General features: G+C 44.1%; 1 protein-coding gene across 2 annotated transcripts in view; it reads right to left on the reverse strand.

Moving 5' to 3' along the window:
* LOC106562645 (potassium voltage-gated channel subfamily H member 3) overlaps positions 1-15,224 on the reverse strand; it is a 272,432-nt gene that overhangs the window by 36,733 nt on the left and 220,475 nt on the right. For both annotated transcript variants that reach the window (XM_045704813.1, XM_045704814.1), the window contains one exon: positions 7,418-7,807. In XM_045704813.1, the coding sequence (XP_045560769.1) occupies positions 7,418-7,807 (390 nt within the window). The remainder of the gene's footprint in view (positions 1-7,417; positions 7,808-15,224) is intronic.

Genomic DNA, 15,224 nt, shown 5'->3' on the forward strand with positions numbered 1-15,224 from the left:
ACAGCAACCATAAGCACACAGCCAAGACAGCGCAGGAGTGGCTGCGGGACAAGTCTCTGAATGTCCTTGAGTGGCAAAGCCAGAGCATGGACCTGAAAATAGCTGTGTAACGACGCTCCCCATCCAACCTGACAGAGCTTCAGAGGATCTGCAGAGAAGAATGGGAGAAACTCACCAAAAACAGGTGTGCCAAGCTTATAGCGTCATACCCAACAAGACTCAAGGCTGTAATCTCTGCCAAAGGAGTAAAGGGTCTGAATACTTACGTAAATATGATATTTAAGTTTTTTATTTTTAATACATTTAACAAAAACCTCTTTTTGCTTCATCATTATGGGGTATTGTGTGTAGATTGATGAGGGGGTAAAACGATTTAATCAATTTTAGAATGAGGCTGTAACATAGCAAGGGGTCTGAATACTTTCCGAATGTACTGCACATATAGATAGATATATAGATATTAGATGCACAATAATCTTATGTACCAAGCTCAGAGATCAGGAAGTTATCTGTTACCCCTGAGCTGGAAAATAGCTGTCAGTCATACCTAAAGAAGGTACACTGCTCACAGCATTTCAATAGCATACCCCTGCCAAAATAGAGATGTGCCCCTCTCTCTCTCTCTCATCCTTCTCCACCATCTCAACCCTCTACATCACTTCTCTCTCTCTCTCTCTCTCTCTCTCTCTCTCTCTCTCTCTCTCTCTCTCTCTCTGATTTCCTTTATTATAGCTTCTCCTTCTCTCTCTGTGTCTGATTACGGCTACCACCCCCTCTCCCACCTTATCTCGCTCTCCCTTTCGCTCTCTCTCTCTCTCTCCTCCCCTCTCTCTCTCCTCCCCTCTCTCTCTCCTCCCCTCTCTCTCTCCATGCTGACAGCTACTGCGGAGGGGAGAGGAGATGAGGTTCCAGTCTGACAGTGATCTGATCTGCAGTCTGAAAGCTGCACACACAAGCAGGCATACACACACACACACACATTCACTCTGCACTGATGGAACGGAACACTTTGACTCTGTGTGATTGTGTGGGTGGTTGTTTGGGGGTTTGCAAGAATGTGTGTGTGTGTATTTACATCAGTGATAGAGGTTGAGTGTGAGGGTGTGTGTCTGAGGGAGGCGCCGCTAACGAGGGTGTTGAAGTGTATGTGTGTGTGTGTACATGGATTGTTAACTATCAGAGCCAATTGAAGCAGCCACATGGACCGGGCCAGACTCTCCCCTGACCTATTAGACAGACAGTGATTATCCCGGTCCAATGATCCTGGATGGTTTTATCACTGATATTGTGTAACAGTCTGGTTCTGGGTAGACAGGTTGTTGTGTGAGGCTGTCTCTCTCTGTTTCAGTCAATGCTCTCCATCTGTCTGGCACATCGTCACAGTTACATTATAGTATAGGACTGGAGCTAGTTCGGCTGTGTTTAAACCTCAACTCTCCAGGCAGGGTAGGTTAAACAAATGCTCTATTTTTACACATTTACATATTCTAATGAGACAATGGGCAGGATGTACTGTATGTGTGTATGTGGTTGTGTTTTGTGTGTCTGTGGGGTTGTGTGGGTGTGTCTGTGTGGCTGCCACACTTGGTTTTAAAGTGGCCTGAGAATATGTCCTCTCTCATCAATGCACCCACCCCTAAAAATCACTACATCTCTCTCTCATGAAACAGACCTTTACTGCCCCACAAACTGAATAAGAACTAGACTGGAAGTATTGCATGCCAAATGGCCCCCTATTTCCTAAATAGTGAACTACTTTTGATCAGGGCCCATAGGGAACCATGTGAAATAGGGTGCCATTTGGTATGCAAACATTCACCACTCTCTAGTTACATTATTGACAGTTGTTCCATTTGCAAGAAGCCCTAGAAAAGGCAGTTTACTGCCAAAATGTTGCTGTTTTTAAATCTGAGGAGAATGTTTCCATTTTTAATCATCTCAAAATGGGACCAGGAAAGTGCTTGTTCTCTGTGGTGTGGCCTCATGGGAGATGTAGTCTAAGCCTGCATTCTCTAAAACTCTGGGGCATAGAGAGCATCCATGAGCACTTTGAAGGACCTGGTACTGGGGTACCTACAGTTGAAGTCAGAAGTTTACATACACCTTAGCCAAATACATTTAAACTCAGTTTTTCACAATTCCTGACATTTAATCCTAGTAAAAATTCCCTGTTTTAGGTCAGTTAGAATCACCACTTTATTTTAAGAATGTGAAATGTCAGAATAATAGTAGAGAGAATTATTTATTTCAGCTTTTATTTCTTTCTTCACATTTCCAGTGGGTCAGAAGTTTACATACACTCAATAAGTATTGCCTTGAAATTGTTTAACTTGGGTCAAACGTTTCGGGTATCCTTCCACAAGCTTCCCACAACAAGTTGGGTGAATTTTGGCCCATTCCTCCTGACAGAGCTGGTGTAACTGAGTCAGGTTTGTAGGCCTCCTTGCTCGCACAGGCTTTTTCAGTTCTGCAACACATTTTCTATGGGATTGAGGTCAGGGCTTTGTGATGGCCACTCAAATACCTTGACTTTGTTGTCCTTGAGCCATTTTGCCACAACTTTGGAAGTATGTTTGGAGTCATTGTCCATTTGGAAGACCTATTCGCAACCAAGCTTTAACTTCCTGACTGATGTTTTGGGATGTTGCTTCAATATATCCACATATTTTTCCTGCCTCATGATATCATCTATTTTGTGAAGTGCACCAGTCACTACTGCAGCAAAGCAACCCCCGTGCTTCACGGTTGGGATGGTGTTCTTCGGCTTGAAAGCCTCTCCCTTTTTCCTCCAAACATAACGATGGTCATTATGACCAAACAGTTCTATTTTTGTTTCATCAGACCAGAGGACATTTCTCCAAAAAGTACGATCTTTGTCCCCATGTGCAGTTGCAAACCATAGTCTAGCTTTTTTATGGTGGTTTTGGAGCAATGGCTTCTTCCTTGCTGAGCGGCCTTTCAGGTTATGACGATATAGGACTCATTTTACTGTGGATATAGATACTTTTGTACCTGTTTCCTCCAGCATCTTCACAAGGTCCTTTGCTGTTGTTCTGGGATTGATTTGCACTTATTGCACCAAAGTACGTTCATCTCTAGGAGACAGAACGCGTCTCCTTCCTGAGTGGTATGACGGCTGCGTGGTCCCATGGTGTTTATACTTGCATACTGTTGTTTGTTCAGATGAAAAAAACGGTGCAAAACTGTCATCAAGGCAAAGGGTAGCTACTTTGAAGAATCTAAAATATACTTTGATCTGTTTAACACTTTTTTGGTTACTACATGATTCCATATGTGTTATTTCATAGTTTTGATGTCTTCACTATTATTCTAAAATGTAGAAAATAGTAAAAATAAAGACAAACCCTGGAATGAGTAGGTTTGTACAAGCTTTTCATATCCCTTGACTTTTTCCACATTTTGTTATGTTACAGCCTTATTCTAAAATGGATTAAATTGAGAGAAAAAAATCCTCAGCAATCTACACGTAATACCCCATAATGACAAAGCGAAAACAGGTTTTTAGATATTTTTGAAAATTCATTATAAATAAAAACAAGTATTCAGACCCTTTGCCATGAGACTTGAAATTGAGCTCAAGTGCATCCTGTTTCCATTGATCATCCTTGAGATCTTTCTAAAACTTGATTGCAGTCAACCTGTGGTAAATTCAATAGATTGGACATGATTTGGAAAGGCACACACCTGTCTATATAAGGTCCCACAATTTATTAGAGTTTATGTCAGACCAAAAACCAACCCATGAGGTTGTTTCTACAACTTGATTGGAGTCCACCTGCTTCCATCATTCTTAAATGGAAGATGTTTGAAACCACCAAGACTCTTCCTAGAGCTGGCTGCACGGAGGTGACCAAGAACCTGATGGTCACTCTGACAGAGCTCTAGAGTTCCTCTGTGGAGATGGGAGAACCTTCCAGAAGGACAACCATCTCTGCAACACTCCACCAATCAGGCCTTTATGGTAGAGTGGCCAGACAGAAGCCACTCCTCAGTAAAAGGAACATGACAGCCAGCTTGGAGTTTGTCAAAAGGCACCTAAAGGACTCAGACAATGAGAAACAAGATTATCTGGTCTGATGAAACCAAGATTGAACTCTTTGGCCTGAATGCCAAGCGTCACATCTGGAGGAAACCTGGCATCATCCCTAAGGTGAAGCATGGTGGTGGCAGCATCATGCTGTGGGGGTCCTTTTCAGCGGCAGTGACTAGGAGACTAGTCAGGATCGAGGAAAGATGAATGGAGCAAAGTACAGAGAGATCCTTGATCCAGAGCACTCAGGACCTCAGGTTCACCTTCCAACAGGACAACGACCCTAAGCACACAGCCAAGAATACGCAGGAGTGGCTTTGGGACAAGTTTCTGAATGTCTTTGAGTGGCCCAGCCAGAGCCTGGACTTGAACCCGATCGAACATCTCTGGAGAGACCTGAAAATAGCTGTGCAGCAATGCTCCCCATCAAACCTGACAGAGCTTGAGAGTATCTGCAGAAAAGAATCACAGCCAAAGGTGCTTCAACAAAGTACTGAGTAAAGGGTCTGAATACTTATGTAAATGTGATATTTCAGGTGTTTTATTTTGAAACATTTTAGAGATAACTTACGTGGGATATGCCTTAACAGCAGCCATGGGAAAATCCTCTGCATTATCATTAACAGCAGACTCGTACATTTCCTCAGTGAAAAAAATGTACTGAGCAAATGTCAAATTGGCTGTTTAACAAATTATCGTACGACAGACCACGTATTCACCTTAACCACCCTAATTGACAAACAAAGGCAAAGTCTTCACATGCTTTGTTGATTTCAAAAAGCTTCTGACTCAATTTGGCATGAGGGTCTGCTATACAAATTGATGGAAAGTGGTGTTGGGGGAAAAACGTACAACGTTCTAAAATCCATGTACACAAACAGCAAGTGTGCGGTTAACATTGGCAAAAAACACATTTCTTTCCAAACTAGAATGCTATTTGGCCCTAAACAGAGAGTACACAGTGGCACAATACCTGACCACTGTGACTGACCCAAACTTAAAAAAAGCTTTGACTATGTACAGACTCAGTGAGCATAGCCTTGCTATTGAGAAAGGCATCCATAGGCAGACCTGGCTCTCGAGAAGACAGGCTATGTGCACACTGCCCACAAAATGAGATGGAAACTGAGCTGCACTTCCTAACCTCCTGCCAAATATACTGCTCAAAAGAATAAAGGGAACACTTAAACAACACAATGTAACTGCAAGTCAATCACACTTCTGTGAAATCAAACTGTCCACTTAGGAAGCAACACTGATTGACAATAAATTTCACATGCTGTTGTGCAAATGGAATAGACAACAGGTGGAAATTATAGGCAATTAGCAAGACACCCCCAATAAAGGAGTGGTTGTGCAGGTGGAGACCACAGACCACTTCTCAGTTCCTATGCTTCCTGGCTGATGTTTTTGTCACTTTTGAATGCTGGCAGTGCTTTCACTCTAGTGGTAGCATGAGACAGAGTCTACAACCCACACAAGTGGCTCAGGTAGTGCAGCTCATCCAGGATGGCACATCAATGCGAGCTGTGGCAAGAAGGTTTGCTGTGTCTGTCAGCGTAGTGTCCAGAGCATGGAGGCGCTACCAGGAGACAGGCCAGTACATCAGGAGACGTGGAGGAGGCCGTAGGAGGGCAACAAACCAGCAGCAGGACCGCTACCTCCGCCTTTGTGCAAGGAGGAGCAGGAGGAGCACTGCCAGAGCCCTGCAAAATGACATCCAGCAGGCCACAAATGTGCATGTGTCTGCTCAAACTGTCAGAAACAGACTCCATGAGGGTGGTATGAGGGCCCGACGTCCACAGGTGGGGGTTGTGCTTACAGCCCAACACCGTGCAGGACGTTTGGCATTTGCCAGAGAACACCAAGATTGGCAAATTCGCCACTGGCGCCCTGTGCTCTTCACAGATGAAAGCAGGTTTACACTGAGCACGTGACAGACGTGACAGAGTCTGGAGACGCCGTGGAGAACGTTCTGCTGCCTGCAACATCCTCCAGCATGACCGGTTTGGCGGTGGGTCAGTCATGGTGTGGGTGGCATTTCTTTGGGGGGCCGCACAGCCCTCCATGTGCTCGCCAGAGATAGCCTGACTGCCATTAGGTACCGAGATGAGATCCTCAGACCCCTTGTGAGAACATATGCTGGTGCGGTTGGCCCTGGGTTCCTCCTAATGCAAGACAATGCTAGACCTCATGTGGCTGAATTGTGTCAGCAGTTCTTACAAGAGGAAGGCATTGATGCTATGGACTGGCCCGCCCGTTCCCCAGACCTGAATCCAATTGAGCACATCTGGGACATCATGTCTCGCTCCATCCACCAACGCCACATTGCACCACAGACTGTCCAGGAGTTGGCGGATGCTTTAGTCCAGGTCTGGGAGGTGATCCCTCAGGAGATCATCCGCCACCTCATCAGGAGCATGCCCAGGCGTTGTAGGGAGGTCATACAGGCACGTGGAGGCCACACACACTACTGAGTCTCATTTTGACTTGTTTTAAGGACATTACATCAAAGTTGGATCAGCCTGTAGTGTGGTTTTCCACTTTAATTTTGAGTGTGACTCCAAATCCAGACCTCCATGGGTTGATAAATTGGATTTCCATTGATTATTTTTGTGTGATTTTGTTGTCAGCACATTCAACTATGTAAAGAAAAAAGTATTTAATAAGATTATTTCTTTCATTCAGACCTAGGATGTGTTGTTTAAGTGTTCCCTTTATTTTTTTGAGCAGTGTATATGACCATATTAGAGACACATATTTCCCTCAGATTACACAGATCCACAAAGAATTTGAAAACAAACCCAATTTTTCACCCATATCTGTTGAGGGAAATACCAGTGTGCCATCACAGCAGCAATATTTGTGACCTGTTGCCACAAGAAAAGGTCAACCAGTGAAGAACAAACACCATTGTAAATGCAACCCCTATTTATGTTTATTTATTTTCCCTTTTGTACTTTAACTATTTGCACATAATATGACATTTGTAATGTCATCATTATTTTGGAACTTTTGTGAGTGTAATGTTTAATTTTTATTGTTTATTTCACTTTTGTTTATTATCTAGTTCACTTGCTTTGGCAATGTTGACATATATTTCCCATGCCAATAAAGCCCTTAAATTGAATTGTATAGAGAGAGAGAGAGAGAGAGAGTCATAACTCTCAGTTATGTCTTAGCTAATGACAATATGCCATAGTCATTGTTGAATAGCTGTAGAATCAGTGGTATAGTTATAAACAGAATACACCAGAGAGGGACAGGAGAGGAGGCACACAGCAGATGGTTTATCTATCCTGACACCACTGAAACCTGACGTTCGCACTAACCAATAAGGTCCCTGTTGCATCTCCAGGGACTCACCTCCTATGAGCATGGTGCAGATGGAGAAGATCTTCTCAGAGTCGGTGTTGGCTGAGACGTTTCCAAAACCCACGCTGGTCAGACTGCTCAGAGCAAAGTACAGCGACGTCACATAGGAGCTCCTCACTGATGGACCCCCACCCAGCATCCCTCCACCCTGACCCACCCTGACCCCCACCCCGCCAGCCCCCGCCCCCATCCATGTGACATTCCACTGGCTGGAGTTCCACGAGTCCCGCCCCGCCAGCTCCGACCCGGACGCATTCCATTGGCTGCTGTTGGCATGGAGGGAGTCAACAACTGCAGGGTGCAGCAAATCAGGAGCCAGAGTGGCCAGGGGAGATACGAAATAAGGGGTGCCCAGACGCTTTCCCAATTCGTGTAGCCAACCTGAGATAGGGGGAGAGAGAGGGAGGGGGAGAGGGAGAGAAAGAGGGGAAAAGAGAGAGGGAGTAAGAGATGTAGGGGTAGAGGATAGGTTGATAGAGAGGGGAGAGAGGGGAGAGAGAGAGACGGAGAGAGAGGAGGAGAAATGAAAAAGAAGAGATTATTATATGATTAATACATTGTGGACAGTGATCCACAGAAACACACTCATTGGGGACGTAGCTGTAGCTTTGACCTTGTAATTGAGCTGGGCTGTCAGAGAGCCTTGCATGCAGACCCAATGTACGCACACACCTTGAAGCTGACCCAACCTGTCAGAGAGCCATGCAGGCCCACTGGTAATGCATGTCTCTGGGTAGCCTCAGTGAACTGAATGAAAAAAATATAATTAGGAATGTAACACATCAGTTGTTGCCTAATTAGCTTGTCATTAGGCAAGCTAGCATTTCTAGGACGTGGTCCCGTGTGGCTCAGTTGGTAGAGCATGGCGCTTCCCCACGGGGGACCAGAGCGAAAAAGTATGAACATGTATGCACTCACTACTCTGGATAAGAGCGTCTGCTAAATGACTAACATGTCAATGTAAATGATTTGTGGAACAGAATGGAAGAATAAAGGGTGTAATTGTGCTGATTTGTGTGACGAGTGTGTCAGTATGTAGGTGTGTGAATATATTTCTTATCAATGTGTTTGTTTGTGCACTGGGGTTGGTCTTTTGAATAGGTTTGCTTGTGTGGCTGTGTGAACATAACAAATTATTCAAGCACTTGGGAGAACTTTCTCAGTCAGCTTTTCTGTCCACAGCAAAGCCAGATAAAATTCATTTGCTCTCCATGGACCTGAACTAACTGTCTGACATCCCCTCCTCTGCCCTTGTCCAAGGTTCTGAACCTACTCTACTATCAATTCAAGGGGCTTTATTGGCATGGGAAACGTGTTAACATTGCCAAAGCAAGTGAGGTAGATAATATATAAAAGTTAAATAAACAATAAAAATTAACAGTAAACATTACACATACAGAAGTTTCAAAAGAATAAAGACATTACAAATGTCATATTATGTATATATACAGTGTTGTAATGATGTACAAATGGTTAAAGTAAACAAGGGAAAATAAATAAGCATACATATGGGTTGTATTTACAATGGTGTTTGTAACTCTCGCTCTCAACTACCTCCTACAGTTGATCTGTCTCTGTCCATGGTACTTCACATACCCTCTTCTTTGCGAAGGCATGATGCTTGCTGTCCATGGTGCTGAACTCCAGCACAGACCTCTATAGACGGGTTGGCTGTCTAGCAACAAAACCAATGCGTACGCAACTATGGGGCAAAGCAGACGGGTAAACTATATTTCATCTTCAAATGGTTATTGATAACATTATACAGTGCATTTGGAAAGTATTCAGACTCCTTGACGTTTTCCACAATTTGTTACGTTACAGCCTTATTATAAAATTGATTAAATGAATTGTTTTCCTCATCAATCTACACACAATAAACCCATAATGTCAAAGCAAAAACAGGTTTTAAAGAAACTACAGAAAGACCTTATTTACATAAGTATTCAGACCCTTTGCTATGAGACTCAAAAATGAGCTCAGGTCCATCCTGTTCCCATTGATCATCCTTAAGATGTTTCTACAACTTGATTGGAGTCCACCTGTGGTAAGATCAATTGATTGGACATTTGGAAAGGCAAAAACCAAGCCATGTGGTCAAAGGAATTGTCCGTAGAGCTCCGAGACAGGATTGTGTCGAGGCACTGATCTGGTAAGGGTACCAAAATATTTCTGCAGCATTGAAGGTCCCCAAGAACACAGTGGCCTCCATCATTCTTAAATGGCAGAAGTTAGGAACCACCAAGACTTTTCCTAGAGCTGGCCGCCCGGCCAAACTGAGCAATCGGGAGAAGGGCCTTGGTCAGGGAGGTGACCAAGAACCCGAAGGTCACTCTGACAGAGCTCCATAGTTCCTCTGTGGAGATGGGAGAACCTTCCAGAAGGACAACCATCTCTGCAGCACTCCATCAGGCCTTTATGGTAGAGTGGACAGATAGAAGCTACTCCTCAGTAAAAGTCACATGACAGCCCACTTGGAGTGTGCCAAAAGTCACCTAAAGGACTCTCAGACAATGAGAAACAAGATTCTCTGGTCTGATGAAACCAAGATTGAACTCTTTGGCCTGAATGCCAAGCGTCATGTCTGGAGGAAACCTGGCCCCATCCGTAGAGTGAAGCATGGTGGTGGCAGCATAATGCTGTGGGGATGTTTTTCAGCGGCAGGGACTGGGAGACTAGTCAGGATCGAGGGAAATATGAATGGAGCAAAGTACATAGAGATCCTTGATAAAAACCTGCTTCAGAGTGCTCAGGATCTCAGACTAGAGTGAAGGTTCACCTTCCAACAGGACAATAACCCTACGCACACTGCCAGGACAACCCGATTGAACATCTCAAATCAAATCAAATGTTATTGGTCACATACACGTGTGTATGGGATGTTATTGCGAGTGTAGCAAAATGCTTGTGCTTCTAGTTCCGACAGTGCAGTAATAGCTAACAAGTAATAACTATCAATTCCACAACAGATACCTAATACACACAAATTTAAGTAAAGGAATGGAATAAGAATATATAAATATAAATATATGGATGAACAATGACAGAGCGGCATAGGCAAGATGCAATAAATAGTATGATGAGTAATGCAAGATATGTAAACATTATTAAAGTGGCAATATTAAATTGACTAGTGTTCCCTTTATTAAAGTGGCCAATGATTTCAAGTCTGTATGTAGGCAGCAGCCTCTCTGTGCTAGTGATGGCTGTTTAACAGTCAGATGGCCTTGAGATAGAAGTTGTTTTTCAGTTTCTTGGTTACAGCTTTGATGCACCTGTACTGACCTCACCTTCTGGATCGTAATGGGGTGAACAGGCAGTGGCTTAGGTGGTTGTTGTCCTTGATGATCTTTTTGGACTTCCTGTGACATCGGGTGCTGTAGGTGTCCTGGAGGGCACGTAGTTTGCCCCTGGTGATGATTTGTGCAGACCGCACCACCCTCTGGAGAGCCCTGTGGTTCCAGGCGATGCAGTTGCCATACCAGGCTGTGATACAGCCCGATAGGATGCTCTCAATTGTGCATCTGTAAAAGTTTGTGAGGGTTTTAGGTGACAAGCCAAATTTCTTCAGCCTCCTGAGGTTGAAGAGACGCTGTTGCGTCTTCTTCACTATACTATCTGTGTGGGTGGACCATTTCAGTTTGTCCGTGATGTGTACGCCGAGGAACTTTCCAAATTTTCCACTTTCTCCACTGCTGTCCTATTGATATGGATGGGGGGGTGGGGGGTGCTCCCTCTGCTGTTTCCTGAAGTCCATGATCATCTCCTTTGTTTTGTTGATGTTGAGTGAGAGGTTATTTTCCTGACACCACGCTCTGAGAGCCTTCACCTCCTCCCTGTAGGCTGTCTCGTCATTGTTGGTAATCAAATCAAATCAAATGTATTTATATAGCCCTTCATACATCAGCTGATATCTCAAAGTGCTGTAAATCTCAAAGTGCTGTAATCAAGCCCACTACTGTTGTGTCGTCTGCAAACTTGATGATTGAGTTGGAGGCATGCATGGCCAGGCAGTCATGGGTGAACAGGGAGTACAGGAGGGGGCTGAGCACTCACCCTTGTGGGGCCCCAGTGTTGAGGATCAGCGAAGTGGAGATGTTGTTTCCTACCTTCACCACCTGGGGGCGGCCCGTCAGAAAGTTCAGGACCAAATTGCACAGGGTGGGGTTGAGACCCAGGGCCGCAATGATGAGCTTGGAGGGTACTATGGTGTTGAATGTTGAGCTGTAGTCAACGAACAGCATTCTTACATATGTATTTCTCTTGTCCAGTGCATAAAGTCCAGTGAAGTTAGTTGAGGGCCGTCGTGGTATCACCTTGAGGGGGGATAGACACTACTGTGACAATAACGGAAGAGAATTCTCTTGGGAGATAATACAGTCGGCATTTGATTGTGAGGGATTCTAGATCAGGTGAACAAAAGTACTTGAGTTCCTGTATGTTGTTACAATTAGTCGTTAATCATGAAACATACACCCCTGCGACACACCGAGAATATAGGTGGCTTTACCGACTCCGAACAGCATATCCCGAGAGAGCCATGTTTCCGTGAAACAGAGTATGTTACAATCCCTGATGTCTCTCTGGAAAGTAACCCTTTGTCACGTCCTGGCCAGTAAAGGGGTTATTTGTCATTGTAGTTGGTCAGGGCGTGGCAGGGGGTGTTTGTTTTGTGTTTTGGGGTTTTTTGTCTAGGGGATTTTGGTTCTAGTTTTCATTTTCTATGTTCCGTTTTCCAGGTTTGCCGAGTGTGGTTTCCAATCAGAGGCAGGTGTCTTTCGTTGTCTCTGATTGGAAGCCATACTTAGGCAGCCTGTTTTCCTTTGGGTTTTGTGGGTGGTTGTTTTTTGTATAGTGCTTGTGTCCTTACGGAACTATTGTTTGGCGTTCGTTTATATTTTGTTTAAGTGTTCTCTTATAATATAAATAAAGAAGATGAGCACGATATCCGCTGCGCCTTGGTCTAGCTTTTACGACGCACCTGACACCCTTGCCCTAATTTCGTTGACCTTGTTATCTAGGGACTGGACATTAGCGAGTAATATACTCGGAAGCAGTGGGTGGTAGCGCTGGTCGTAGTGCTGGTAAGTTGACGTCGCTCTGATATCAAATAGTTCTTCCCGGTGCAGTATGTAATAACATTTAAGATTTTATTGGCTAACAATAAGAAATAATACAGAAAAAAACGAAATACTGCAAATTTTCCCAAGGAGTAGAAGCGAGGCAACCCTCTCCGTTGACCCCATCTCTGGAGAAACCTGAAAATGGCTGTGCAGCGATGCTCCCCCATCCAACCTGGAAGAGCTTGAGAGGATCTGCAGAGAAGAATGGGAGAAACTCCCCAAATACAGGTTTGCCAAGCTTGTAGCATCATACCCAAGAAGACTCGAGGCTGTAATTGCTGCCAAAGGTGCTTCAACAAAGTACTGAGTAAAGGGTCTGAATACTTATGTAAATGTGATATCCGTTTTTTATATTTTTATAAATTTGCTAACATTTAAAAAAAATAGTTTTTGCTTTGTCATTATGGGGTATTGTGGGTAGACTGATGAGGGAAAAAATCTATTTAATCAATTTTAGAATAAGGCTGTAACGTAACAAAATGGGAAAAAAGTCAAGGGGTTTGAATACTTTCTGAATGTACTGTACATTTGCACAATGAGCACTTGTTGTCTTTTAAATACATCGTTACAGTAGTTGGTTAGATAGCTAGTGAATTTTTGCCATATTAGCAAAGACGTGATATAAGTCAAAACATCTCAAAACAAGACAATAACAATATCAATAACAAGATACAATGAGCTGAAATGAGTCACCTACGATTCCCCACATGGCAGCTTCGAGTCATTGCTACTAGCTGCCTGGCCATCCAGAACCATAACAACACACATCCTTCAGCCCCATTGAAGCGTGCTCATCGTTTTCCTGACGTTGTCAGCTAACCCCAAGTGGCACAGCGGTCTAAGGCACTGCATCTCAGTGCAAGAGGCATCCCTACAGTCCCTGGTATGAATCCAGGCTGTATCACATCCAGCCGTGATTGGGAGTCCCATAGGGCAGCGCACAATTGGTGCAGTGTCATCCAGGTTTGGCCGGGGTAGGCCGTCATTGTAAATAAGAATTTGTTCTTAACTGACTTGCCTAGTTAAATAAATAAAATAAAAACCTGTCTATACAAGGATGCTAGCAGGCTTACTCTCCTCTTTGTAAAGAACTGGAACAGAGACAGAACTTGATTGATTTGTGATTTATCTCCGGATGTGTCCCTGGGGGTTCCATACTGTTATTATGCCACTCACTCCACTCCATCTCTGTCTGTCAGTTTGTCATTCACCCAGCCCACTCAGTCAGTCTTTGAGAAAGAGAGGGGGATCAGTCTGGGGGATCAGTCTGTTCTGCTGCAGTGTGAAGCTTTGAAGTGATACTGAAAGATAGCCACCTCTCTGAGAGATCAGTCACAGCACTCAAAACAACAGGAAGTGATCAGTCTTCACAGCAGTCAAAACAACAGGAAGAGATCCGTCTTCACAGCAGTCAAAACTACAGGAAGAGATCAGTCTTCACAGCAGTTAAAACAACAGGAAGAGATCAGTCTTCACAGCAGTTAAAACAACAGGAAGAGATCAGTCTTCACAGCAGTTAAAACAACAGGAAGAGAGCAAGAGGAGGATGAGGAAGAGAGAGAAAGAGGGGGATGAGGAAGATGAGGATGAGGAGAAAGAGGATGATGAGCAGGAGGAAGATGATGATGAGGAAAAGAGAGAAAGATGAGGATGAGGAAGGGAGAGGAAGAGGAGGATGAGGAAGAGAGAGAAAGAGGAGGATGAGGAGGACGAGGAAGAGAGAGAAAGACAGATGGAGAGAAAGAGAATGCTAGATGAGGAAAACAAGCTATAGGAAAACAGGTCTCACTATGAAGTGCTGACAGAGAGAAAGTTAGAAACTACACACACACACACACACACACACACACACACACACACACACACACACACACACACACACACACACACACACACACACACACACACACACACACACACACACACACACACACACACACACACACACACACACACACACAAGCGCGCCAGTGAGGTGTCACTGCTGGAAATTCTCTACTCACTGGTCAGAAGTAGTGCATTATATAGGGAATAGGGTGCCATTTGGGACACTGAATAGACTAGTCAGGGACTCATTTTATGCTGCATTCACCTTCTTAGTCAATGCTCCTTTTGTCCTATTGTAAATGCTGTATCCAAGGTCTCACACACACTTAGACTTGCTGGAAACACATTCAACACAATGTTTACTTTCCAAGAAATACCTATTTGCTTTTTCATAATACAACATAATATTATAATTGAGGCAGCAGGCTCACTCTAGCCATTTCTTCTACCCCCCTCTTCTCTCTCTCTCTCCCTCCCTCTCTCTCTCCATTGCCTGTGTATTGTCTGGTTCAGTGGAGACTGCACTACAGGGTTCTGCAGTAGTCTGCTGGATAGTTGGCCATTTGTTAGAGTGTACTGTGGCTGTGCCAGCATGGGGGAGCAGCATGGAGAGCTGCAACAAACACTCAAACTGGACACTTTTATCTCAATCTCTTCATTCAAAGTCTCAATCATGGACACCTACTGCTTTGCATGATGCATTATTGTCTCTACCTTCATTCCCTTTGTGCTGTTGTCTGTGCCCAACAATGTTTGCTCCCTGTTTTGTGCTGCTACCATGTTGTGCTGCTGCCATGTTGTGTTGATACCATGTTGTTGTCATGTTGTGTTGCTACCATGCTGTGTTG

Source organism: Salmo salar, chromosome ssa21, assembly GCF_905237065.1.
Source record: "Salmo salar chromosome ssa21, Ssal_v3.1, whole genome shotgun sequence".
NCBI lineage: Eukaryota > Metazoa > Chordata > Actinopteri > Salmoniformes > Salmonidae > Salmo > Salmo salar.